At 39.6% G+C, this 27,881-nt stretch overlaps 3 protein-coding genes across 5 annotated transcripts; 1 reads left to right on the top strand and 2 right to left on the bottom strand.

Moving 5' to 3' along the window:
- Nucleotides 1–521: 521 nt before the first annotated feature.
- LOC146614624 (transmembrane protein 69-like) lies at nucleotides 522–2,160 on the bottom strand. Its single transcript, XM_085376312.1, has 3 exons — nucleotides 2,112–2,160; nucleotides 1,526–1,570; nucleotides 522–1,440 (listed from the first exon to the last, which is right to left on the bottom strand). The coding sequence occupies exons 2-3, from the start codon at nucleotides 1,568–1,570 to the stop codon at nucleotides 658–660; spliced, it is 828 nt and encodes a 275-aa protein (XP_085232438.1). The 5' UTR covers nucleotides 2,112–2,160; the 3' UTR covers nucleotides 522–657.
- A 4,059-nt stretch (nucleotides 2,161–6,219) lies between these two features.
- Nucleotides 6,220–10,197, bottom strand: tm4sf4 (transmembrane 4 L six family member 4). Of its 2 annotated transcripts, none has more exons than XM_085375992.1 (6): nucleotides 10,160–10,197; nucleotides 9,723–9,937; nucleotides 8,841–8,930; nucleotides 7,623–7,771; nucleotides 6,924–7,104; nucleotides 6,220–6,723 (listed from the first exon to the last, which is right to left on the bottom strand). In XM_085375992.1, exons 2-6 carry the CDS (start codon nucleotides 9,891–9,893, stop codon nucleotides 6,709–6,711), a joined length of 606 nt encoding a protein of 201 aa, XP_085232118.1. In that variant the 5' UTR covers nucleotides 9,894–9,937; nucleotides 10,160–10,197; the 3' UTR covers nucleotides 6,220–6,708. The 2 variants fall into 2 exon arrangements, with proteins under 2 accessions (XP_085232118.1, XP_085232119.1); XM_085375993.1 differs by having other exon boundaries at nucleotides 10,172–10,196.
- Nucleotides 10,198–11,889: 1,692 nt separating this feature from the next.
- On the top strand, nucleotides 11,890–25,489 carry LOC146614622 (uncharacterized). Of its 2 annotated transcripts, XM_085375661.1 has the most exons (12): nucleotides 11,890–12,061; nucleotides 14,929–15,082; nucleotides 15,160–15,313; nucleotides 15,943–16,149; nucleotides 17,381–17,533; nucleotides 17,615–17,705; nucleotides 18,758–18,929; nucleotides 19,830–19,986; nucleotides 20,579–20,761; nucleotides 22,718–22,802; nucleotides 23,895–23,990; nucleotides 25,155–25,489. In XM_085375661.1, exons 1-12 carry the CDS (start codon nucleotides 11,962–11,964, stop codon nucleotides 25,298–25,300), a joined length of 1,698 nt encoding a protein of 565 aa, XP_085231787.1. In that variant the 5' UTR covers nucleotides 11,890–11,961; the 3' UTR covers nucleotides 25,301–25,489. The 2 variants fall into 2 exon arrangements, with proteins under 2 accessions (XP_085231787.1, XP_085231788.1); XM_085375662.1 differs by lacking the exon at nucleotides 22,718–22,802 and having other exon boundaries at nucleotides 25,155–25,216.
- The last annotated feature ends 2,392 nt before the right edge of the window (nucleotides 25,490–27,881 follow it).

The following is a 27,881-nucleotide window of genomic DNA, read 5'->3' as shown; positions in this document are numbered from 1 at the left end:
AATCGGAGCTCTTTGGCATCAAATGAAGAAGAGAAATGCTGAGTATGACCCAAACACCAGCATCACAACAGTCAGGCATGTTTTTCTGCTATGGGGTTCAGAGCAACTGTTTGTTTCTTTTAAAATATTTTCAAAGTGAGCAAACTTACAAATTTTGTAGGAGATAGAACAATTATCTTCCCCAGTGTGTGTTAAATATTAACTCAGTAAGAAGATTACAATTTCAGTGTCTTTTATTTTCCTTCTTGCTTCATACAATATGAACATCCTTGACTTTGGCGTCTCCTAGTGGTTTTAAAAATCACTGACACATGATTCTTCTCTATAATATGAAAGACTAGGTTCAAGTTTAATGTAATGGCTTTATGTGGAAGAGAAAACAGTATGGAACAAATTTTGTCCACATTACCATGAACAAGTGGAACACATGTTACTAAAAGGTAGACAGACAGACTTGAATTTTATTTATTTATTTTTATCTCTGGTTTGCTTTAACAGAGTTCAGTTTGTAACATGATATTTAACACAGGCAACTTCTAGAAACAGAGATCAACCCAACAGGTTCAGAGATCATCAATATCAAGAAAAACTTTGAAGTCAGATCACCCAAATAAAGATTTAGCACAACCCAGGGATGCCTTGTCCAGCCAAATGTCATCAATCCCTGAAAATGCTCTTCTCTGGGTATGAACCGTTCATTATAAGGGTGCCTAAGAGAGAAAAAAACGCAACAGTGGTCAGGATGGCGCGCAGGGCTTTGAACCAACTGGGGTAAGTGGGAAGGAGAGACAGATCATAATGGAGTGAGATTCCGAGTCCCATGATGACCATGGTGGCAGCAGGAACAATGCTGTCACTCATCAGCATGGCCACCCAGGCCAAGAGGGAGGGGACGACGCTGTTGGCCAGGTTTATCCAGTCAGGTTTTGCTGGGCTGCTCTCGGGAAGAGCGAATCCCCATCTCGCTCCACCAAGGAAAGAAATGATGGAGGCAGCATAGGCTAGCTGGGCATAAGCCAACTCTGGGTAGTAGCTCTCAGTCACAGCCATAAACAAGGTGGGTGAGACGAAGGGGACAAGCCCCGAAAACCCCAGGTAGAGGGCAGGTCTGGGACTTTTCAAAAAGTCCTTCATGTCATAGCGCAACAGATCGAGTTCTCTAGGGGGAGGTTCAGGCAGTGCTCGCTTTTTCAACCTCGCAACAGAAGTGTGGAAGTGTTGGCTCCTCATCCAAAAAGAAGCATCATGATTCTGGTTTCTATGGAAGAGGTCAGTCTTATTAAAACTAAACACAGCAAGAGCTTTTGCTTGTCCTGTTCCTCTTCCTGCAAACCAGAGACTAGCTGGTGAAGCCCAGCTGGAAGATACAGATCCACAAACAGAAGCCCCAGTCCCAGCTGACGGCCAGCATTTTTGCATAGGACCTGCCCAGCGTAATACCTGGAAAGATATTCACGATATATATATTTTTTTAAGTTATAAAACTACAAAAAGCAATGAAAAGGTAAAATCATGTGTATGTTACCTTCTGGGCTGCAAAGCTGCCTTTTCTGAATATAACAGAAAGCATCTAATGAAAAATGGGACAAAGGAATGGTTAAGATGAGCACACAATAAAGGTCACATAAAAACACAGGGAGGAATTTTTAATGTTGACAAATCTTCTGATTTTAAAACATCTGTAAATTTCAACCTTGTCTATCAAGCGTTTTTAAAGGAATATGAATCAGAATAAATAAAGGAATGATAATAATAAACGTATCAATTGTAGCAATAACTTCAGACTGACGACAGAGAAAATCGTCTGTTCAAGGGTACAGGTGTTGTTGTTAAACTAATCAGGCTTTACCTTTGCCTCTCGCTTACGCTGCTAGGTGAAGTGTCTCCGGTACGACAATTATGCAGTTCAGTTACACATAATAATACATTATATCACATAAATGAATAATTAGACGTAAATTCGAGGATTTGGCACCCCTGTCGCTTTGTAGCGGAGTCCTCCTAGAAGGACCTACATGTGTGTCTCTGTTGATAACACCGGCTGATACGTCAAACAAACGTTACACGGCTAAAGCGCCAACATCTGCGGTTCAGGGAGATGACAACATTACCTTTATTTCAGCAGGTAAACTTCATACTTTTAAAGCTGTTTCTCCCCAGGGTCAGCGAGCACCCAGCCTACCCAGCTCTGGTACACAGCTATTTACTTCCGTGTTTGAACCTTGGCTTCTACAATTTCAGTTCCGCTACAGTGGCGTTGACAGAAACGAGTTGTCGTTCAGTTTGCATTTGTCTCTTAAATTCAATGAGGTATAATTCAAATAAAACAGAAGTATTTCAAAACTGTCCACGGAGCGGGTTAAATAACCTTAAAACCGTGATTATGAGGTTTAACTGATGACTTTGTGCTTTATTCTGAAGTCATCAACATTTACACTTGGAAAACAATTTTCAGTTCTTTAAGTAAGGATTTATAGTACGACAAACAGCGGCAAATTCTGTTTTGTTCGTTTTTTCTTTCTTTTTTTGTTTAACAATTTGACGTAAAAACAATACGTCTTAGACGTAACGGAAGGCCTAAACATAACTAGGACACATAAAGAAAACTAAATGTAAACTTAAACAAACGGGAAAAAATATTAGACTTGGTTATTTACATAATGAGGTTGTTTAATATGAAATTATTTCACATTTGTGAAAAGAATTTGGCGTGACTGCATTGTGTGGCAATAGTTGATCAGTCCTGCACTGTAGTTTGTAGGAACTTTAGCACATAAAAAAACCCAACCTGGCCACCTGACATCAACTATAAACTACAAAGCAAAACAGTCTAAACTATACTATGAAGATGAAACACAGCTCTTGTGCTTGATACAGTGCTTTCCATCCTCATGCATCTTATTTAAATCTAAGAATGTTGGTCTTATTTCCAACACAGTTAAGTCAGCATTCTTGTGCATACGGTCATTAAGATCTGCAGCTGGACGGCAGTGGACTTTTCAAAGAGCAGATTTCGTGTCCTTGATATGCACGTGATTATTCTTCAGTGTGAACATGAAAACTGGTCCTTCGGCTGTTTAGAAGATACTCAGGATTCCTTTGTGAACTTCCAGCCATCATTGGTAGATTTTGTGGTTTGAATTTATTTCATTTGGGCATAGTCTGTAATTTTGTGGTGTTTAAACTCTTTAATAATTCAACTTTAAAAAAAAAACCAAAAACAAACAAACAACTTATTAATAACCGAATTTGAAATAAAATGGAACCGAATGAAGCTCTTACCAGCGTGCATTTTCTTCAAGTCCCAGTTTTTGCTTCCTCCTTATGGATAACTGTGCAGAGCTCAATGAATGTGTCTGAATCTGTCTGAATATCTTTTAGGTATAAATGTGATTAAAAAGTGGGAAAAAAGTAAACTCAGAAAGAAAAGGTATGTTAGGTACAGTTTGTGTAAATTTTATGTTATTTTTATTTAGCGAACTTTACGTTGACTGAAAACAGCATTTAAATTGCATTTACCATTTTGTTACATTAGTGATAAACATGCAGTCAGAATTATATTTTGTCCTTATTTTGATGTTTACATGAATAAGGACATGAGGGTGTGTTCCAACCTCATGTCCCCCTGTAGTTGGTGTGTTCCAACTACAGGGGGATCACACTCCTCAGCCTCCCTGGGAAAGTCTATGCCAGGGTGCTGGAAAGGAGAGTTCGTCCGTTAGTCGAACCCCGGATACAGGAGGAACAATGCGGTTTTCGTCCTGGTCGCGGAACACTGGACCAGCTCTTTATCCTCTCCAGGATACTTGAGGGTGCATGGGAGTTTGCCCAACCAGTCTACATGTGTTTTGTGGACTTGGAGAAGGCATTCGACCGTGTCCCTCGGGGTGTCCTGTGGGAGGTGTTGCGGGAATATGGGGTGTCTGGCCCATTGCTACGGGCCATTCGATCCCTATACAACCGTTGCAAGAGCTTGGTTCGCATTGCCGGCAATAAGTCGGACTCGTTCCCGGTGGGTGATGGGCTTCGCCAGGGCTGCCCTTTGTCTCCGGTTCTGTTCATAATTTTTATGGACAGGATTTCTAGGCGCAGCCAAGTGGCGGAGGGCTTTCGCTTTGGTGGCCTCAGAATCTCATCTCTGATTTTTGCAGATGATGTGGTTCTGTTGGCTTCATCGGGTGATGGCCTCCAGCTCGCACTGGAACGGTTCGCAGCCGAGTGTGAAGCAGCGGGAATGAGGATCAGCACCTCCAAATCCGAGGCCATGGTTCTCAGCCGGAAAAGGGTGGAGTGCCCACTCCGGGTCGGGGATGAGTTCCTGCCCCAGGTGGAGGAGTTCAAGTATCTCGGGGTCCTGTTCGTGAGTGATGGGAGAAGGGAGCCGGAGATCGACAGACGGATTGGGGCTGCAGCTGCAGTAATGCGGACGTTGCACCGGTCCGTCGTGGTGAAGAGGGAGCTGAGTGTAAAAGCGAAGCTCTCAATTTACCGGTCGATCTACGTCCCTACCCTCACCTATGGCCACGAGCTGTGGGTAGTGACCGAAAGAACGAGATCGCGGATACAAGCGGCAGAAATGAGCTTCCTCCGAAGGGTGGCTGGCCTCTCCCTTAGAGATAGGGTGAGAAGTTCGGCCATCCGGGAGGGGCTCAGAGTAGAGCAGCTGCTGCTCCACATCGAAAGGAGCCAGCTGAGGTGGTTCGGGCATCTGACAAGGATGCCCCCTGGGCGCCTCCTGGGTGAGGTGTTCCAGGCATGTCCCACCGGGAGGAGGCCCCGGGGCAGACCCAGGACACGCTGGAGAGATTATATCTCTCGGCTGGCCTGGGAACGCCTTGGTATTCCCCCGGACAAGCTGGAGGAGGTGGCTGGGGAGAGGGAGGTCTGGGCCTCTTTGCTTAGGCTGCTGCCCCCGCGACCCGACCCTGGACAAAGCGGATGACGATGGATGGATGGATGGATGGATGGATGGATGAATGCTGTTAGAATTTTATAATTTCCAGTGAGCAATCAAGACAGACAGTAGTAGTTATTATAGTTTTGTATTTTCTACTTAGGCTTTATTTTTATTTTATTTTGACTCATTTTTGCTTTTAATTCAGTTTCGTTTCAGTTAATTTCCAGAGTGGATTTTCTTCTTTCAAAAAAAGTTTGACTTGTTTAAAAAGGTTTAGTTTAGTTTTTTTAGTTTCTGTATTAGTTTTAGTCTTTTTATTTGTGTAAAGCATGAACCATGAAATAATTGCGAGAACATTCTATTAAAAACAAATATGAATAAATAAATAAGAATGAATTGGCATATAAAAGATCTCACCCTATGGTAAGCCCGAGCCCTCCTACAACCTTGATCAGGAAGAGAATGGATGGGTGAATATAGGAGGATGAATATAGTAGTTCAAGTTATCATTAAAAAATAACTTTTACTACAATTTATTGGTTAAAATTTCTTGTGCAATTTATTCTGTTTTTTCAGTAAAAAAAAAAAAAAGATGATGTAAAGGTTTTAAACACTCACAAATACTCGTGTATCAAATACAATACACTTGGCATTACAGTTTTAATTATTATTAAAATATCAGAGCCAAGATTCTGGAAAATCAGCACTGGCATTACAAAAAAATAAAATAAAATAAAATAAAAATACAGAACCTTTTCAAGTTTCATATGTCTCAACAAGCATATTGATCAATAACTCATCAGGTAATCTGTAATAAAGCTAAGGACATTTACTCCACATCCATAAAAACCAAACAAAAAAGGCCACACTACCAAAAAAATATACCTTCAGTTCCAATAAATAAATAAATATTTGTTAGTTCTCCAAGCTCACAATATCATTTCAGGTAGTTTTTGTTTTAATTTTTGAAAATCTAGTTGTTGTTGTTTTTTAAATTTTATTTAACTGAAATGTTTCCCCCCACACCTACCTTTAGATTTTATTCTAGTTTTAGTTAATTATAATAGCATTTTTCTGGAGATGTGTAACTTTAAGTGTGTGATACTGAAACTGATGCTGGATGATATCAATATAAACCACTTATTGTCTAGTGAACCAGTGAAAGATAAACTTTATTAACATGCCATAGAATTAAAAGTTTTATGAGAAAGGGGAAAATATCCGCAGTGATTAGTTTGGGTTGAAAGCAGTAAATGTAATACACATAAAAAAATTAATTTATTTAAGAAATGAACCAGTCTTTTAATAAGACCACTCTCTGTAAGACGTTATTTTTTAATGGTGTAGGTAAATTTACATCTTCCCCAGCAGGAGGCAGTCAAGCAACAGATAAAACTCCTCTATAAAAGAAGCCACTTTTAGGAGTTACATTTGTTTGACTACACAAGAAAGAAAATTGAAAAAATAAAATATGACATAAAATATTACATTAAATATATTTTCTTATTGAATTAAAGCAAGTTTAATTCTACAAAACTAACCCACATAGCAGTAAATCAGGGACTACAGTGGCTAGTGTTGGAAATTATTTGCAGCATAGCAGATTCACGAAGACAGACTCATCTGTGTTCATTAAAAAAGAAATAGGAAACTCTTAAAGAGCTCGTGTCATTTCCAGTGTTTTCTGATAAATCCCACATTGGAATCAATGAGCTTTTTGACAAAATATCACTGCTATATTACTTAGTCTTAAGCAAGAGTCGGATCATCTGGAACCAGGAAAGTCAGCAACCTTCAGCCACATGCAGTGCTCAGTGCTCATCACCCTGAAAGACAAAAATTATTATTATTTTTGTGTGTGTGTGTGTTTAAATCTCTGTTTATTAACACTTATCCTCAACCTATAAGCAATTACATGATATCCTCCAGCTCTATGAAGCTAATGTAAGATCTTTATTCTTGTCATAAAAGAAAATAGAAAACTGTGCTCAACTAAGGAGAAACTCATAGCAGAGTAGATACTGACCCCTCCACAGCAGTCCCCGCACAGAGCTCCCAGCAGGCCGTTTATCACCTGAAAAGCACACAGCGCCACCTGGATCAGACCCATGACCAGCAGCACAGAGAAGAGAGACAGATGCCAGGGCACCACACCCGCTGGCTCTTGACACACAGTATCCCTCAAAGTTGCGTTGCCTAGGTAGTCTCTGTAGAGGAAGGGTTAAAAAGAAAAGAGCAAATATGTGAGATGTTTCGTGAGCCACAGTTTACCTTAAGATACAAGAGACAAGTGCAGCAAAGGTAGCACTAATACACTTCGACTCTTAAATGTTCAGATTAAGTTTACATTTAGTTGTGCTTAAAATAAACAGCAGTTTACACTGTTATTGGCACAGAATTCTTAGTGTTTGGCTCTTAGCAAATCAGTTGCCAGATTTAGCGTGAAGCCCTTTTACAAGACAGTATTTGTATGTCTCTCTGGTTGTGTCATGCATCTGTACTGCAAACAGAATCCCCAAACAGGCCCCACACTATCTGAAACGAAGCCTTCACTGAGCACTGAGAATTGGAGGTGCTACAAATTTAGCCTGTATGTATTCCAAATGCTTTCATGTGTACCCAGCTGAAAGAAAGGACATGCTGATCATTCCATTGCTATGGACAGAGTGATAAAAAAACAAACTACTGAACGCATTTTAACACTTGATTATTCTCTATGTCTCACCCATTGGAGAAAGGATAGCCCCAGTCGAGTGTGGTGCCGTTTATAAAAAAGGAACACTTAGGTCCACGGTTGATGGCCACCGCTGAGACTATAACTGAGTAACCGGCACCAACAACACCAATACCTGCAAACAGCATCGAACTCAACATCTGCAGAGAGAGAGAGAGAGTGGGGAGAAGCATGGTCAGTTACTCATACTGAGAATCAAAACATTTAACAATGCCCCTTTAAGCTTCTTAAAATAAGACATCAATGAAGTTATTGTGTTAGTATCCAGAGGCCGTGCTCAAGGCCAGGTGCACAAAGTAACACTTGCACACATTCCTGAAGTATCGATCAATTGCGTGATCCTAACTGTACAACGCAGGCTCTGTGCTACACAGCTGTGCGGGGAGTGTTACCATGATTGAATTTGTAGTACTTTATGGGAGGGTGTGTGTTTTCCCAATTTATTGCTGTGTAAATCATGAGGGGATGTGTGTACATAGTTCATCTGTGTTTGTTTTCCATTACACGCTCAGAGTATCTCAACGCTGAAGTTAACAGGTGACTGGTAGACCCTCAAGCATAATACCTCTAATATAAATGTTGTTTTTAATAGTTTTAAAACTGTTAGGAGGAAAAAAACCCCAAATGACAAAGAAAACTTAGATTTTCTGAAGATTCCCTGAAGACCCTTGTCCTCAGAGAACAGAGGTCTAACGTTTCTGCCTAGACTGGAATTTTTAAAAATCTAATTTTCACATTCCTTTTAATTTAGATTAATTCCCAATTAATTGCATCAACTTACAGTAATATTTGAAGACATTTCTGATCACATTTGTGCACTGGGTCATGCTCTAGGTAGCAATTATCTAATGCAGCTGTATGCTGTATATATATTTGAGTGCCTTTTCAGTCTTGTTAAATGTGTGTGTGTTTTTGCCTCCACGGAACATCACTGAGCTTTACTTGTCCAAGCAAAAAGGCCAGGTTTGGCCTAATGGTCACACCTTTTTTTAAACACACCGCATATTCACTTTATTCCATGTAGCTGCCTCCTTTTAAGCATCTTTTTGCACTTTCGTTGTTTAAAGGGCCAGTTGATTGGTGCCATTGTTGATGTCACTAGTTACACTTGCTGTTTATGTGTAGTCCAATTGAAACTCAACATCTCATTTAAAGGAGAGACTTGTTTCAGAAAAACAGATCAAAATTGAACGTGAAAAATCTTCTCACCGCGAATCTCCGACCACAGCTTTCATTGCCACAGCAACCGCAGCAGTCATTGTTCTTCAGACCCAGGAAGACCAGAGCAGGGAAGATCATCTGCCACCCAAAAACACACACAGTTCACACACAGATCATTAATGAACCGGTCATTCATTAAAGCTGTAACAAAATTGTTAATCAGTCTGAAACTGACTGTGTATCTAATGATAAACTTTCCTTTGTGCAGTTTTCATATACACATAATAATAACAACAATAACTAAGAAGAAGCGTACAATTTATTCACAACACCGTTTGACATGCAGTGCTTAACAAATGTATAAAAAACAAGAAAACACAAATATTTTAGAAATGTGCCAAAAACTTGTTTAAACCTAAATTTGGACTGGCATAACATTCAATCAGTAAAACATATTTTTCGGTCCACCATAATTAGGTGTAATTCTATACTTTTGTAATTTCTCTCTTTTTTGTAAAACAATAAATTAGAGAATTCGTGGATAACAACAATAATTATATTTTAACATGAAAAAATACTGATTAATGAGTTTGCATGTACAGATGGATTCGCTATTACAGAAGCATGAAAATTATTTTGGTAGTTACTAATACTGTTAATTTAGGGGAGTTGTGACATAAACTTTTTATTGAGCGCTGGTCTAATTAACTGGTTAAGTGCAGTATAACACATACATTGCAACTTTCTGATATTCTGCAGGTATTAACCATTTAATTCCAAACTGACTGTTAGATTATTTACTGAGAATAAGTTTAGCTATACCAATAATTACAACATTAATGGCTAACAATCATGACGTCATGAGCTGAAGATGAATTAATTCATATTTTAAAAACATAATTTCATTGTATTGTTCACTAATGCACTCACCAGCACTCCAGATCCCAGAATGCCTCCAAAGTACCAGACCTGGTCTGTGATGTTTTTACTGTCCACCGACTTTCCTCCGGGAAAGAAGAGCAGGATGTTGCAGAGCACACACACAATGCACAAGGGTATCAGAGTGAACCCCAGACATCTAGCAAAGCCACCCGAACACATTCTGACGCTGATGTTTCGACAGCTCCCGACGACACCAACAACACCTGAAGTTAGAGAAGGGAACTTTAAAACTCCACCTGGGATGCTGTTTCCGTTGAATTATCTCAGCGAAATGATTTAGACTTAAATTAAGCCCAGTCTTTATCCACTTCAAGGGGCTCAAATGATAAAATGTTGAGATTGTGGCACTGAAGAATATCACTGCACCTATTACATTCGACCTGTATTAAGCGCAGTGTCCCCAACACACCCTAAAAGTTTCTCACCAAATCTCAGACCTTTTGAATGATGCGTCTGCTTCACCTGTCCCAGATATGTGAGAATAGTTAATAATTGAATGAGCCTTTATAGAATCCCCCTCTCCCTTCTCCCCACCCCCCACCCACGCCTTCCCCTCACCCTCCCTTCACCCCATCCCCGCCTATCTCTGTGTGATCTCATTGCTTCAATTTTACATTAGGCAGCTGTAATATGGCAGGATCTCTCCCAGTTGTGCACGCAATGTGCAAACACACATGCACATGCTCATGGCTGCATGCAAACACACCGAGAGCCATTAATGCTGAATTACATACCTGTGTGTGCACACAGACACAGCAGTGAAGACACAGCGGTCACACTAGTTAATGTTCTACACTGAGTTCACATGGAGACAGAAGAGGAAGTGACAGACAGTTGGTCTATACAGTGAGGCCCTCTTAGCTGTTAGTCACCTGACACAGTGAGTAATCTTGGAGTGGAACATTATTATGAGCAATGTTCATCATTAATCACTGTAGAAGTGTCAGAAACACCCAGTAGAAGTACAGTGGACCACAGCCTTTCTTGTAATAAATTATCTATCGATTAAATACGAAAGCTTGTCGGGTGAATAACATGTGAATTCTGTCTTTAATCAACTCTCATTGTAAATGAAGGCATCTATTGATGTTGATTGGTTAAATTTAATTTGGTCTTTTCAAGGTAATCTGGGTGAACTACTTAACAACAAGGATCTGGATTAGACATTGGTCTCTGATATCTATTTTTGTGTGAACCTGTCCCTGTGATTTTAGTTATGATAGAGACATTACAGAGAAGCATCAACTATTGGATCTTAAGCTGGCCTAAAAACCCTTCCACAACATCATATGATTGTGGATACCACACTATAACTTCCAGTTTTCATATCAAGACAAACAGTGAAATTAAAGACTACTTCGCAGTAACTGTTCAATTAAATTCCTGGAGATGTTTCAAGATGACTGCTGAGCAATCAGACTTGCTTCTGGAATGATTCTGGCTTTTAATATAGTGAATAAGAAGAAAACATGTTGACAAAAGACATCTAGTATCACATAAAAAGCATTCCTTGTTTGGCAGAAGTAAACAAATACAGTAAACTATATTTGGCTTCCTCAGGTGGATCTACAGTATTTGGTCAGTCTCTTTACACATTTTTAAATATACCTGTTACCATTGATAGCGACAATTCTCCATTACTGTAAGCTTTAAGTGAACTCCCAATAAAAGGCTAACAAATGTGAGTAGCTGTTAGATAACTATAAAACTTTAAACACTTGGATTGTGAATTGTATTTTCTGTCTGTTATTTTGTATTTAGTGAATTATTAAATTAAATTAAATTAAATTATTAAAATTCCATTCAAGTACAAAAGTGCATTTTGTTATTTATTTATTGTTTTAATAGTCCGATTTAACCTTTGTTCCATCTTTGAAAGAACCCACATATCTAATGGAAAAACAATTTCCATTAGATATTCCATTATGAGATTCCGTTGTAGTTTTTTCTGTTAGTGTTGAGATTGTGCCAGTTCTCAGTTTTCCGAGTGAAAACTTAACCTTAAAGCAATTCATAAAGTGGCACATAAACGCAGCAGTAACAACAAAAACAACAATAATACTGATTATCCCGCCGATCAATGATCGATGTTGTCTGCGATACGCTTATCTTGTCTGCCTTGTCGACATCAGAGCAATCGATCAGAGGAGTAAAGTCCAGTTCTCTTTTTTACTCGTCCGTCATTTTCACGTAGTTTCTGCCTCAGTCGCTGATATTTGAAACCAGAATGGGAACCGACTTGACTTTTTCCTCTCGTCGGTCCCCTGTTGTGTGTTTACACGGCTGCGTGGCCTCCAGCCAACCTTTAGCTTCCAGTATAGGACTGGGTAAGTGGGTGGAGTGCCGTGGAGAATTGAAACGAAAAGACAGCCAAAAACTTTTATATTCTTATTTCGAAGTATGAGCACAAAGAATCTGACTGCGTGACGCAAAATTTACCAACATGTTTGTAACCCAAAAGACAAAAAATAAAGGGTGACAGTAAAGATTCAGTTGGTATCGTAAGCGCTAATCTGATGCTATTAAACCATCAAATCTCAGCAACTGCTATGAAGACTATGCTGAGCCAAAAAGGGATTTCCGGTATGTGCCAAAACATCATTGCCCGTATTTAAACCGTTATAAATGACTTACTTGCCAATAATCTGTTAAACATATGTCAAACGTATCTCTCATGAAAGATATCAAGTCATTTTGAGCCACAAATAAGAGATCTGGCCAAGAGGGCGGCGGCCAAAAAGGGCTGGATTTATTATAGTATTGGTCACAAAGAGTCATAAAGATACTTTTCTTAATCGTATATATATATATCGATGTGCTGTGAATACTTAAAAAAAGAAAAATAATTCGACCTTAAGCTAGATGAAAACACAGGTGAAAATGTATATATATTTTTATATTGGCCACTAAAATTGGATGCACCTGTATTCCAGTCAAAATCCTTCTCCACCTATAAGCTATATGTTTGAAGCCACCTCAGTGTTTATGTTTTGTCTATAAGATGTTAGAAAGTCTTAGATACTGGTTTGGTCCAACCAGCAATTTAAGACTGAAAGATATTCAGTTCACCGATGGATCACTTTGTAAACCCTTGCAGCTGGATACCAGAACCTTATGTCAGGCTTCCTTGTGGGACTTGACAATGCATTAGTTAAAATAGATACAACAGAGCATATAGGTCAGAATCCCGATTATAGGTATAAAATTGTTATTGTGTCGATCATTTCTCGTAATGTCTTGTTTCACCTAGCTTGATTGTGATTGGCTGATTTGTTTTAAAAAATCAATACATCTCACAATATTGATTAGTATTCCAGTTAGAGTAGTATATGTATATGATCCCCTCACGGAGCCGGTTCTGTCTATGCTTTCATTTCTGTTTAATATACTGTATTCTGGTGCTTCTGAGATACAAATATAAGTAGAATATAGTTTGCAGAGCCCCGAAACTGACAATATCTGTGGAGTCCTCAGCCATTGGATATGGATCGTGGATCTTTTGAGCCAATATTGATCATGTGCCCCATCACATGAGCCAAGGTATGAAAAAAGGCGTAGGTCATTATCAGCAGAGGTTTCGGGTGAAACCATTGTAAAACTTTGCCTCACCCTGTCATGTGACCTATTGACAACACCTGACACAAGATGTGATTTGGGGTTGAGGTGAAGGTGACTCGGAGGGGATCTCAAAACTGCATTTTAGGTAAGCCACCTCCACTGATCTTTCCAAGATGGTCATTCACAGTGGACATAGATGGCCTCTTTCACTCCTCTTTTAAGCCATCTGTCTTCTCTGTCCAAAATGTGAATATTGGAATCCTCAAAAGAGTGACCTTTATCCTTTAAATGTCTTATCCTGTCAAGCTGGGGGCTGTTTGGTTTCTTCAGTGTAGAGGTCTGAGCACTCCAATGGGTAACCAATTTTTGTCTGAGGGTGTGGCTGGGTCTGAAGTGTACTGGGATATCGTGCTTGGAGATTCAGAGAATAATATCTGCATGATTAAGCTCTAGCAGTACTTAATCAAGAACAGGGAAAGGGAGCTGGTGGTTGAAGTCTAAAGCAAAAATGGTTTGCATGACATAAATGAGATGGTATTTAAATTTATTTTAAAAAAGCGTTGTGAACAGTAGAAAATTCTAAACACATTCCAGCATTACCATTTTAAAAAAGGAGTGTCAAATGAACTTATAAGAGAAAAGTGTTCAGTCACACATATTCACTTAATTGTATATTGATTATATAACCAGTTATTAATGTGGGCCAAAAAAGGCTAAACAGTAATTACACATTTGCTTATAGAAGTGAGCATAAATCTGGTTTGTTGGTGTTTTGTGACATCTACAATAAATATATAAGCTCATTTGTAAATCTAAAAAGCTAAATTGGGCTGTGAGAAAAGAATTCAGCTAAAACATGATGTGGGAGTGTTCTTTTTGTCAAATTATGCTGGAGTGTATGGAGGTAAGGACCTAAATGCAAAGACGCTGAGAGTTAAATATCAAAAGCTGTTTATTTGTAAGCTGTTGTAATAAAAAAGTGGAAAGTGGAAACAGATCGGTAACAAGAAACAGGTGAAACTAATCAAAACTAACAAGAGAGATCCACAAGTACAAATAGGCGCAGTGATTTCTATATGAATACTTTTAGAACAACAAAATTGTCGTAAAATTGCATGCAGCCAACAGGAAGAAAAAACAAACAAACATACAAAAACCCCAAAGATGAGCATTATTACTGATGCTCATCAGGGATAAACAAAGACATTAGATGCTATTAAAAATATTTTAAACCCCCCTACTATCTGAGCACAGAGGTCAGAGGGGTTGTTCCAGGAATGGTGACACTGTGACTTGACTCATCATTAGGAGGTGAGTTTACATAACATAACATGCTTTGGACCAGGTTTGGTTTGCAGCATAAGTTACTATGGTGATGTACCCTGGTAAGAAAAGAACCACTATCACAGTATAGAAAGCCCTGGGTTAGGTTATGTGGATAAAACCAAATCCAGCTTTGTTGTACAGGCCTCAGAACACCAAAATAAATAGTGAAGAATTAAAAGCCCAAGAAAACGCAAAACCCAGGGCCCAAGACCCCGGACCATGACAATTTCATGCTAGGAATGCTGTTGTGATCTAATATGTTGCACAAACCAGTCACATCCATCAGTCATGGGTACATATTTGTGTCCAGATGTCCTGAAGAGCGGTGGCAATGCGGCAGATGCTGCAGTTGCCATAGCAGCAGCCCTGGCAGTAACAGAGCCGTGCAGCACCGGCCCTGGTGGAGACGCCTTCTGCTTGTTCTACAACGGAAACACTGGAGAGATCAGAGGGATTAATGGCAGGTGGGGAATCCTTTGGTGCTTTCCTTGTTTTTCCCTATGTGTGCAAAAATAAACCGAACCTCTCTCTGTGTCCTCAGTGGTCATTCTCCCCGAGCACTGACCCTGGACTTCCTGGAAGGACAAGGTTACACCGCAGAGAAGCCTCCTTCAGTGTTTGATGCTCTGAATGTTACAGTCCCTGGGGCCCCAGCATGTTGGTGTGATACTGTGCAGCTGCTAGGAAGTCACAAGGTTTACTTATGTTTGTCTTCTATATCTGTGACATGGGAGTGTTTTATAGAACACTCTGGCAGCCCGTCTGAGATAAATCATTTGACTGAGGTAAATACCTATAAACCCTGCAGAAGTGACCAGCATGCACAAACATGCCTGGAAATAGGACTTGACTTTGAACCAAAGAGACATCAACAAAGAATGGAAAAGCTTATCATTGCCTCTGTAGAGATTTCCTTTATTTGGTCACAGCTACAATAACTTGTCCATCTATGGTTAAATTTGATGCAGGTCCTTGAAAGTGGGGACAAAGTCTATCTAAAAAAACAAACAAAAAAGACTCCCATTATATTCAAAGACTCCCATTATATTCAAAGACTCCCATTATATTGGAAGCAACAGAGATCAATATGACTTGTTCATTACTTCTCACCTTATATGTAGGTTAAATGACGTGCAATGTAAATGGCGGTGAAGGAAAATCAAACACATTGCTTGATGACCAACATTCAAATTAGTGGAATTCCCTCAGAAAATTGTAAATTAGTTGTATCCTTTGCTTATTTTGTCACGGAGCAGTATCTCACTCTTCCTGTTCAGTTCAGTTTCCTGTTACATGCATGTGTTTCCTCTGCCTACTTTGCTAGCTGTCCTTACAGGAGGTCCTGAGTGGGGCTGTGGAACTAGCAGAGGTGGGGTTTCCTGTGGCTGAGTTAACAGCTCACCACTGGGCGAACTGGGTGTCTGCTTTGAGGGATGCTGGAAAGGAACTGGGTGTAGAATTGATGATTGACGGTCATGCGCCCAAATGTGGACAAGTATTCCAAAACACTGGCCTGGCTCGAACTTTGAAGGTAAATCCACAGGTCACTTGAGGAGCAGAAGGTCATTTATTTCTAATAACTTGTGTTATTCACACAAGAAGGAAACACAACAATGTAGAAGTTGTGAGAAACCCCTGTTTGTTCTGTGTCATTATAGGAGTTTTCTAAATTTAACTTAGCCTTTTATACTACAAGGCCTTGGATAAGCCCAGAGGTATCATAGGAAGTTAAATCTCTAAGAGAAGAGTAATGGAACAGTGGAGAGGAAGTAGTGAAAGCAGAACAACAATAGATAATGGGGATTAGATAGAAATGGATGGATGTATGTGATACTTTTAAAAGCTTGTCTTTGGGCAGAAAAGCCCCATCTGAGGATATAAGGGCAGCAAAATGGCTCATGTGGTGTCAGCATTCTGGCTGTACAGCTTGGCAAGACCTGGCAAAATTCGACAGGGTACAGTGTGTAACAAGATAGTCAGTAGAGGGAAAAAAGGATTTGTGTGATGTATTGCTTCTGACAAATAAAATGGTGATTATGTTTTAAGTGTAGTTTTAAAAGTTACTGTGAGTAATTTGTTATGACCTGAAGCCAATAAAGCTGAACTTAAGCTTTATTCAGCTACTGAAATGCGAATGCTGCTTTTTTTAGTGCCATGTGTCAGTACTGTAAGTACTCCACCTTCATGTGAATGTTCAGCCATGACTCTGTGTCTAATTTTGTATATGTAATGGCACATTTATACAACTATTGTCATTTCATAGATTCCGGAGTCAGTCAGACTAAAGAAAACCATGGCTTATGTCATTGTGTGTTTATCTGAGTGTGTGGTTGCCTGCTTGTGAGTCACCACTAAAATATGCATTGATTGAAATCAATTCAAACAATCAAGCGTTTATAATACCATAACGCAGGAAGATGGCCAAATGTGCCCTATCTCAACACCCACAGACACACGCACACACCTACACTCATGACCATGAGGCAGTGGAAAGAACAGCGATGACCTCAGCCTCATTGATGATTAGATTCTTTGATTGTTCTTCGATAGTTGTGCGTGACTTCACTGTGGGGCAAAGTCACAAGCACACACACACACACACACACACACACACACACACACACACACACACACACACACACATTGACTGGAGTGAACTTTTAAACGCTGGACAAGTGTTCCTCGATATCATGTTAACCACCATCTGTAAAACGTTTTGTACTGTGGCTGAGTGAGCAGTACATGAGCTCATGTATCGACAGGAGCTCGGTGAGCGTGGCAAGCCAGCTTTCTACCAGGGCAGAGTGGCCCAGGCCATTGTTGACGTCATCAACCAAAATGGGGGAGTCATGACCTTGGGTGACCTGAGCAGCCATGACAGCGAGGTCATCACCCCCATAAGCACAGAGTACAAGGTCAGAAACCAAAGATGCCGGTCATGTGTGTATTTTAATAACATGGTCAGCAGAATGAACTTGACTTCACTGTGTGTTTAGGGTGTACGTCTGTGGGAGCTTCCTCCTAACAGTCAGGGACTGGCTGCCCTGCTCATGCTCAACATCCTGGAGAACTTTCCTCAACTCAAAGGTAACCACAGGGACAGTGAAGAAGTCCCTGCCAGGTGCATTATTGCCTGTTGTAAAATCTTAAGTATACAGTAAATATGAGTCTGGAGAAGTGGCTGAGTCATAAAAATAAAAACCATATATCTCCTACATTTTCATAAATCACATTTTATAACCCAACCCAGTTAGTTACAGTGTTCTGCCTGTTTGTCCCAGCCCAGCGCAGGGGAAATAAAAAGCTGCTCAGCAGAAAAACTAAAGAGACATTCAAAATATAAATAAAACAGTAAAATTAAAATGGATTTTCCTGCATTATGGAAGTCAGCTCGCTGGTGATTTCACTGGCCCGACCTGCCGTCCCTGTGCTGGAACACATCGCAGTGTGCTCTGATCTACCTTTGACCAAAAAGGGAAAAGGATATGCTTGTCCACAAAAACTAACCTCTATGAGGTTAATTTTTTTCCAAATAGCAGGGATGCCAAACATGAGGTCCCGGGGGCCAGAATCTGTCCAGCAAAGACTCTAAACCGGCCCCCTGGACCGCTTTGGAAAATATGAAGAAAGCTTTATCTGTAACTGTAATTGATAAGGACCTTCCCCGTGGCCATTTATACTCCACCAAAGTAATTATGTGATAGATATACAGTGAAAAGCTAGAAATCTTTCTGTTTTTTACGCTATTTACTACAGATTTTTTCCCCCCATGGGCTCCACATTTATAAAAAGAGATTTTTTTTGTGAATTACCATTTTATATTTACAGGAGAGACTGGACAATGAGCTATAGCAACTTTTTTCTATAGTTTTACACATTAATTTCTTCTAATTTAAGTCCAAAGAGTCCTAATTAATTCATTTCTTTCACTACAGCACCACTTCTTTATCACGTAACTTATGTTATCTTATGGATTAAATTTGTACTACTTCTTTACACTGACAGAAAGTAAATTGTAAAATAAGTAACTGTTTTTGTTTTTGTGCAGTCAGAGTTCATGAACCTACATACTTGGCTTTTCCTGGGCCCTATAATACATTTCTATGTGTTTGTGTGTGTGCGTATGTGTGTGTGTGTAGCTAAAGGCCATAACAGCTCTGACTATATCCATGTACTGGTTGAGGCTGTGCGATTGGCTCTAACAGATGCTCTGCGTTACCTGGGTGACTCAAGTCATGTGACTATCCCTTTGGAAACCTTGCTGGACAAGGGCTACAGTCACCAGCGAGCACAGCTCATCAGCACGGACAGGTGTGTGTTTCTGCGTGTGTATATCTGTTAGTACCAGTGTGTACCAGTCGTCCTCTGTTGACTTTAGATAGGTCTGTAGACTTATACTTCCCCTGACCTGAGCGCCCATCCCTTCTCGTCTCTTCCCTCACATTCACCCAGGGCGTGTGTCGTTGTGTGAGTGTATATTTTAGAAACAATGTGTTATATTGTTGAGGACTTTGAACTTGATCTGGTCTTTATCAGGGGAAAGACAAACAGACTATAAAAGTTAACAACAACACAATAATTGTATTAACATATATTGATGTATACCGGGTATTAAATCCTGCTTTTTTGAAATTGCCGAGTTCATTTCGGTGTCACTGCACCATCAAACACACAAATCCACACACTAATTCTACGTCTCGCTTCCATTGGTTGTCAACTTAACCTAAATGAGTCAACCAGGTCCAAACGAGGCGTCAATTTGATTCTGATGTCTTGTTATCCTCACAACCTCTTCACACTTTTAATGTTTAGATGCTTCTAATAAACTAGGCAATAATGGGAAGTCATATAAAAACAGGAAATTATAAATATTTTTTACTGCACTGCAATAATCTGGTTATTGTAAAAGAAATAGAAATCTACAGATAAAGGTACTTTAAGGCAGGAAAACTCCTCAACCCTCGTTCATACCTGTAATATTGTGTTTATGGAAACATTTATTGCATAAGTATGAAACCTTTCAATTATCTTTGCAAACTTGGTAGTTTGGTTTTGTTCTTAAACCAACACAAGTTTTCTTTTCAGTCTACTTGAGTCTTAATTTTTCTTTCATTTTCCAAATATTTTAATAAATCAATAGTAAAAAACAGACCTGTCAGGTGAACTTATTAATGAATATGATTGTTCTTGTATGTTTGTGTGACTCTGCAGGGCCATGGAGCGAGTGGAGCCCGGCCTGATGACAGGAAGTGACACGGTGTATTTCTGTGTGATAGACAGTGAGAGGAATGCATGCTCCTTTGTCAACAGCAACTATATGGGCTTTGGGACGGGGCTGGTCCCTAAAGACTGTGGATTCTCACTACAGGTCTGAAGGGTCAGAAAGAGAATGTCTTTATTTGTGCGCATGTAAGGTAGCAATGGCGTTTATCTGTTTGATTTACTGAAAGACTAGGAATTCTTCTAAATCATGGAAAAATGCTAAGAATTTAGTGTAATATGAGATTATGCTTCAAATAATTAGGGTCATTTTTAAAGTGATCAGCATAAAACAAGATCCTGCATTACCACACTTTCAGCTGATTTCTCAGCTTGCCTCTTATATACCGCATTAATAAAGCTCTATAGGTTTTTATAATTACAATAAACTTCCCAGTAACACAGCAGCACATATGTAAGAGAATTTTACATGAACATGAATGCTGCCGTGTGAAACTAAGGGAAAAAAGACATATAAAATGAAGCCTGGGTGGAAAAAGTTGTAGATTTTCATATTTCATTACCTTAATTTGCATGCTCACATTACCTTACAAGCTCATTTTTGTTGTGCATGTAAATGTATTGATGAAGTCATGAAGACATTGTAGCCTCCTAAACTGGAACCACATAGACTGAAGCATAAAACATAAGTGTTTAAGCTAAAAGGGTTGAATTCTGATTTCTTTGTTCTATCTCTGCAGAATCGCGGCGCTAACTTTTCCCTGTGCCGTAATCACATAAACTGCGTTGCTGGGAGGAAGCGGGTGTATCACACCATTATACCTGCACTCCTCACCGATTCAACAACCACATCACAAAAACCCCGGCTCCTTGCTGCTCTCGGCGTGATGGGAGCTTTTATGCAACCACAAGGACACGTACAGGTACAGAGTCAGCAAGCGTCACAGAGCAACAATGTGGGGCATAATTATATTTTTATTCTAATAATAGACACACACACACACATATATATATATATATATATATATATATATATATATATATATATATATATATATATATATATATATATATATATATATATATATATATATATATATACACACAGCGGGGCAAAAAAGTATTTAGTCAGCCACCGATTGTGCAAGTTCCCCCACCTAAAATGATGACAGAGGTCAGTAATTTGCACCAGAGGTACACTTCAACTGTGAGAGACAGAATGTGAAAAAAAAATCCATGAATCCACATGGTAGGATTTGTAAAGAATTTATTCGTAAATCAGGGTGGAAAATAAGTATTTGGTCAATAACAAAAATACAACTCAATACTTTGTAACATAACCTTTGTTGGCAATAACAGAGGTCAAACGTTTACTATAGGTCTTTACCAGGTTTGCACACACAGTAGCTGGTATTTTGGCCCATTCCTCCATGCAGATCTTCTCGAGAGCAGTGATGTTTTGGGGCTGTTGCCGAGCAACACGGACTTTCAACTCCCGCCACAGATTTTCTATGGGGTTGAGGTCTGGAGACTGGCTAGGCCACTCCAGGACTTTCAAATGCTTCTTACGGAGCCACTCCTTTGTTGCCCGGGCGGTGTGTTTTGGATCGTTGTCATGTTGGAAGACCCAGCCTCGTTTCATCTTCAAAGTTCTCACTGATGGAAGGAGGTTTTGGCTCAAAATCTCACGATACATGGCCCCATTCATTCTGTCCTTAACACGGATCAGTCGTCCTGTCCCCTTGGCAGAAAAACAGCCCCATAGCATGATGTTTCCACCCCCATGCTTCACAGTAGGTATGGTGTTCTTGGGATGCAACTCAGTATTCTTCTCCCTCCAAACACGACGAGTTGAGTTTATACCAAAAAGTTCTACTTTGGTTTCATCTGACCACATGACATTCTCCCAATCCTCTGCTGTATCATCCATGTGCTCTCTGGCAAACTTCAGACGGGCCTGGACATGCACTGGCTTCAGCAGCGGAACACGTCTGGCACTGCGGGATTTGATTCCCTGCCGTTGTAGTGTGTTACTGATGGTGACCTTTGTTACTTTGGTCCCAGCTCTCTGCAGGTCATTCACCAGGTCCCCCCGTGTGGTTCTGGGATCTTTGCTCACCGTTCTCATGATCATTTTGACCCCACGGGATGAGATCTTGCGTGGAGCCCCAGATCGAGGGAGATTATCAGTGGTCTTGTATGTCTTCCATTTTCTGATGATTGCTCCCACAGTTGATTTTTTTCACACCAAGCTGCTTGCCTATTGTAGATTCACTCTTCCCAGTCTGGTGCAGGTCTACAATACTTTTCCTGGTGTCCTTCGAAAGCTCTTTGGTCTTGGCCATGGCGGAGTTTGGAGTCTGACTGTTTGAGGCTGTGGACAGGTGTCTTTTATACAGATGATGAGTTCAAACAGGTGCCATTCATACAGGTAACGAGTGGGGGACAGAAAAGCTTCTTACAGAAGACGTTACAGGTCTGTGAGAGCCAGAGATTTTCCATGTTTGAGGTGACCAAATACTTATTTTCCACCCTAATTTATGAATAAATTCTTTACAAATCCTACCATGTGGATTCATGGATTTTTTTTTCACATTCTGCCTCTCACAGTTGAAGTGTACCTCTGGTGCAAATTACTGACCTCTGTCATCATTTTAAGTGGGGGAACTTGCACAATATATATATATATATATATATATATATATATATATATATATATATATATATCTCAAAAGAGAGAGCAGAAGGTTTGATTTTTAACATGAATATTTTGTCATTGGCAGAGCTAGTTTAATGTCACTACACTTATATCCAACTTGACTTCAGTGTCATCAGATATATGTCGTTCAATCTCGTGACCAATGCTGCTCTTGCGTTAGGTGCTGTTAAACATGATGGAGTTTGGGATGAATCCTCAGCAAGCCCTGGATGCACCTAGAGTCTATGTAGAGTATGACCACAAAAGTAGGCCTGCACAAAAACACACACACAAACACGCGCCGTTATAGCAAATGTTAGAATCATTTGCAAGCTTAAAGAGCAGAAGAACATTATGTCTTGATTAATGATCAGTAACATTGTGTGTTTAGTCAAAATATTGATTAGATAAGTCATTCGGACATTCATTTATGCCACTATAACAGATTGTTTGCATGAAGTGAAGCACTATCGCTTTGGATCAGTGCTGCCTGCTACACGGCGATGTGGAACTCGCTTCATTGTGGACAGTTATGCTGGTGTTGAGCCCTAGTGCTTCCTGGGTTGTTCTTGAACATGCTGACTGATTTCCTCTGATCTGAGGGTGACATTTGGCAAAGTGGTGACACATCAGAATAAATTGCACTTACGTACAGTCGTTTGAAATGATGATCTGATGAACTGTACTTGTGTGGAAATGGCTCAATTGGACCTTTCCAACAATTCTTCTTTTGAGAGTTTCACTGAGTTCTTGGCCTTTCTCTTTGTTCCCAGTATTGGTCAGACCAATCTTTTTATAGTGGCAAAGAGAAACCACTAGTTGTAATCAATCATGATCATTAAGTTAAATGATTAAAAGGCTCTTTGTCATGTTATGCTAAAAGATTCTTCAGCACCACAAGATTTAACTGCATTTATATTTGAACCTTTTTATCATGTGTGGAGAAAATCCAAAATAAATTCAAACTTGTGGACCCAATTCTTGCTTTTAGCCATTAAAGATGTATGCTGTACAATCAAGTGTGTTCAAGTGTATAATTGGCTCATGTGCTTGTGTATTTTTTATTTTTGTCATATGAAATGCACATTAAGCTGTTTGGTAGTTAATGTGCCATTGAAACACATGTAAACATAGCAACTAACTTTGCCATAAAATATGTTGCCATGCATTTTATTAAGTGGTTGGCTGGTAGTCAAATCAGCTGTTCAGCGTGATGTAACATCATTTGTTAAGTAGATGAGACTTTCCTTAAAAATGCTGATGTCATCTCTCATTTTTTTCTTTTGTTTTTTACTTTTGGAAACACTTGAGAAGAAAACTCCTCTAAATTATGTTGTATGTGGTCACATTTTTCCCAGCTGGTCAGTGGTTGGTTAACCTGGAGGAGGGGATCGACCAGAAGGTAGCTGAGGAACTGAAAAGACGAGGACACCGTGTCAACTGGCCAGTGTCAGGTACACATAATTAACTGTTTGCTCACTATTAATAGTTCCATTCAATTTTTCTGTGTAATTTATGTCATACTTCTAAAAAACTGATCATTCTTTTGAAAACGCTACATCCCGATGAACAGAATCAACTTTTTGGGATCATTCTCTTGCTCATTAATGAAAGCGATTGAAGAAAAGCAGGAAAAACACCTTTGTAGTGCAAAATGTCACCAAAACAGTTACTTTCGAAGGCCTTTGCTCTTAGTCGTAAGTCAAGGTAATACGTTTCAGTTCTTTAGTCACGACTTATGTCATTAAAAGTTAATGTGTGACATTAATTATTATATTGATGTGCAATACACTAACGGCAGTAAACAAATGAGACCATTTCTTAGAATAACCATGAGGTTCAAATCAGCGGCATTAGACCGCAGTTCTCATAAACCCTTTTGCTTCCTGTTGTTAACAGGATGTTTGTACTTGTTCCTCTTACGTGCTGCTTACGATGGCTCTCTGGTTTTTCTGAGTGTGAATATGATGCGTGCATCAACTTTTGCCTATCCAAGATTTTCCCACTGTGATAGTCGGATCATAGTGCGATCAGCTTCTTGTACAACTAGCAGCACAGAATATAAAATATGCTGAAGAGTTCACATTTCTGCATTTTGAAGTTAATTTTGTATCAAATTCCATGTTGTGGTTTAATGTTAATTTAAAACCATTAACAAAATTTATCATAAAAGACTCAGTTCAGGATAATTTTAATGAAATATTATTTGATAATAAAAGGTTTTAGCTAGAGGAATAAAAAGTCAAATAAAAACAATCCTCCCCACTGTCCTTGTGTTTGACTGTATTTTCTACAAAATGCTAACCAGTGAAGCCGGTTTTAACCTTTGAACTTTTTGTTTTAAGTTTTTGTGATTAATGATTTACAAATCTAAAATATCTAACTGTTCAAAACCTGTCAGTGAAGAAAAGAACAGTGCACGCATCTCCCTACTGCTCATCTTCATATCCTCTGGTTTACATGTTCTACCTATTTTCAGACTCTGACTAACACTCCAAAAACCTTGATTTCATGATGCTAGCATGCTAATTAGACTTAGAATGTATTTTCATTTGTTGTACCTACAGTCCATACAGCTCAGCGGGTTTTTGCATCTTCCTTTTCATTCACACACACAGGCCACAAGAGGTCTCAGTTTGGGCGGGGGCAGATCATCGCAGTGGGGGATTGGTGGAATCCGTCTGTCACCCAAGGGGATCGTCCTTCCAGGGTGCTTTGGGCAGGATCGGATCCCAGAGCAGATGGATGTGCTCAGGGGTACTAGAAAATGCTCTTGCCTTGTTAATGTTGTAATCAGAAGATTTCATCATAGAACTACTTGAAAAGAAATGCCTACAAATGTTGTGCAGTACACAGGTTGTTATTTGTCAGCTGATATTTGACAGTGAGCTTTATAACTCTTTCAAAAACCATTGTACCTTCAAGAAGTGCCTTGTGGAATCATGTTTTTATGCCTGTGTTCACTAGATGTTGAGTTAAAGCACATTTGCTGAATGTAGAGTTTAGTATAAATCAGCACAACCTCAGATTATTTATAATGTGAAAAGTGACAAACAGGAAGATCTTTATCTTTGCTGCATTGATGCCAAAGATGTCCTTCCTCAACTCTGTGTTTTGGCAGAGATAATTATCTGTTTCAGTCTCTTTAATTAGCTGGTGCTGATTTGAAGTTTGCTAGAAATGCAGTGTTGTTCCATACATAAACCTCCGTCCTCAATAAGTTATCATTCCATTTTTACTCTGCTCTGAATTATGTACATCAGTATTATAGTGTCATCGTTAAAAATTCTATTTTGCATAATGTTGCTTTTCCTTTTTTTCTGTGAATCATTTTCTGTTATTGTTAACATCTCATCAATTAAAACATCAGTATTTCAGATTTTCTGTCAGTGAAATACGCTTCATCAGTTCGCATTAACTTAAATCTGCCAAATACATATACGTGTGCATTTATTTTAAGTTGCTGTTTGAATCTTTGGTTCTAATTTTATAGTTGTTTCTGAATTGCTTGCAGCTTTAGCCCCTGATGTCAGAATCAAACAGCAGTACAAAACACATTTTATGAATTGTGCTTTTACACTGTTAGAGTAGAAGTACACCGATCAGGCATAACATTATGAGCACTGAGAGGTGACGTAAATAACACTGATTATCTCTTCATCATGGCATCTGTTAGTGAGTGGGACATATTAGGAAGAAAGTGAATATTTTGTGCTTGAAATTAATGTGTTAGAACCAGAAAAATGGGCAAGTGTAAGGATTTGAGCCAGTTTGACAAACTTTAATCTCCAAAACCACAGCACTTGTGGGCTGTTCCTGGTTTGCAGTGGTCAGTATCTATCAAAAGTGGTCCAAGGAAGGATGAGTGGTGAATCGGCAGCAGAGTCATCAGTGGCCAACGCTGACTGATGCACGTGACGTACGAAGGCTGGCCTGTGTGGTCCGATCCAAAAGACGACCTGCTGTAGTTCAAATTGCTGAAATTCCCAGTGCCCGAGATCTCAGTCCAATCGAGCATCTGTGGGATGTGCTGGACAAACTCAGATCCATGGAGGCCATGCATCACAACTTAGAGGACTGCAAAGATCTGCAGCTAACATCTTGGTGCCAGATACCGCAGCACACCTTCAGGGGTTTAGTAGAGTCCATGCCTCAATGGTTTAAGGCTGTTTTGGCAGGAAAAGAGGGACCAACTCCTTTATTAGTCAGGTGGTCATAATGTTATGCTTAATCAATATATTAGCTTATTTTCAAACCTACTTTTGTAGAGCTTGAGAGTAAAAACATGAAGCTGCAGAGCCTAATAAACTAGAAGAAAACGTTTCAAAAAGGGCTTGGATGTAGAGATGCTCGGGGTGATTCTTAATCATTGTTCTTGTAAGACGTTGGGACAAAAATCACAACAAATCTCTTCCCTCCTGGAAGCTGAACTTGCTTATTGCCTGACCTTTTTGGTCCGAGGCAACAAAATATATAAACATAATTATCAGAATCTCAAAGGCATTTCAGAGTGTGAGCCATTTCTGCATGTTTTCAGTGCCTGGTTTCAAGCAGGAAGGGTGAAGTGATTTACATTTGTGTATGAGCTTTATCTTTTAGTGAATTTTTAGCCCCTGGGAAACGCCCTGCTGCCTCCCAGTCTAACACACAAACAGAACACATAAAGACAGAGGCACAGTGACAGAATAAATTACAGTGCATGCTGTGGCTTCAAATCCGTGAAAAACTCTCAGCAAGTTGGTAAACATCTTGAGAACCACTTAGCTGCCAGTTCACACATACCCACCGCACAGATTTCTCTTTGTAGAATAACGATGTTGGACTTTGTTTCAGTGTTGATCTCCTTAGAGCCCCTGGAGCCACCCTGGTACCACGCATTTGCTCTCAAACATACACTCTGGTCTTACAAAATCTGCCTGAATCGACGCAGCTCCTTAGTCCAGGTTGTTAGCGGTCAGTACCAGCTTACCCTGCAGTTGATCTGGATGTGCTGAATTCCAGCTGGATTATAAAACAGCTCACAGTGTTGAGGGCATCTGAAACACACACATGTATCCATACAGAGGTCACATTATGCTTTATTGACCTATATACACCTGCTGACCTACGGCATCATTACCTGAAACAAACAGGTAAATTGTATCAAACGCTTTAAAGCCATGACTGCCTACTCTATAGCGTGGAAACCTTTAATACACATTTTGCATCCACCGATCACACAAACACTGCTGTTGTTGTCCGATGACAAAACGAGTTTACTTGTTCACAGATTTGAATATGTTTTCACCTCTTTTAGACTTTCAACTGGATTTTTTTCTCATTATGGGAAGACTGGAATTTCCACT

This window comes from Diplotaxodon limnothrissa, linkage group LG17 (genome assembly GCF_057381915.1).
Source record: "Diplotaxodon limnothrissa isolate DT_005_m linkage group LG17, D_limnothrissa_male_GT1.1, whole genome shotgun sequence".
Lineage (NCBI taxonomy): Eukaryota > Metazoa > Chordata > Actinopteri > Cichliformes > Cichlidae > Diplotaxodon > Diplotaxodon limnothrissa.
Note: the sequence above shows the minus strand (reverse complement) of the source record. Positions and strands in the feature narration are given on the sequence as shown.

Coding starts and splice junctions, on each gene's coding strand:
- LOC146614624 (XM_085376312.1), bottom strand. CDS start 1,570: ATGCTTTCTGTTATATTCAGAAAAGGCAGCTTTGCAGCCCAGAAG. Junction 1,441..1,525: donor GCAGCTTTGCAGCCCAGAAG/GTAACATACACA, acceptor ATATCTTTCCAG/GTATTACGCTGGGCAGGTCC.
- tm4sf4 (XM_085375992.1), bottom strand. CDS start 9,893: ATGTGTTCGGGTGGCTTTGCTAGATGTCTGGGGTTCACTCTGATACCC. Junction 7,772..8,840: donor GCTGTGGTCGGAGATTCGCG/GTGAGAAGATTT, acceptor CTCTCTCTGCAG/ATGTTGAGTTCGATGCTGTT. Junction 7,105..7,622: donor GGCTATCCTTTCTCCAATGG/GTGAGACATAGA, acceptor CTTCCTCTACAG/AGACTACCTAGGCAACGCAA.
- LOC146614622 (XM_085375661.1), top strand. CDS start 11,962: ATGGGAACCGACTTGACTTTTTCCTCTCGTCGGTCCCCTGTTGTGTGT. Junction 17,706..18,757: donor GAACTTTCCTCAACTCAAAG/GTAACCACAGGG, acceptor GTGTGTGTGTAG/CTAAAGGCCATAACAGCTCT. Junction 18,930..19,829: donor CAGCTCATCAGCACGGACAG/GTGTGTGTTTCT, acceptor GTGACTCTGCAG/GGCCATGGAGCGAGTGGAGC.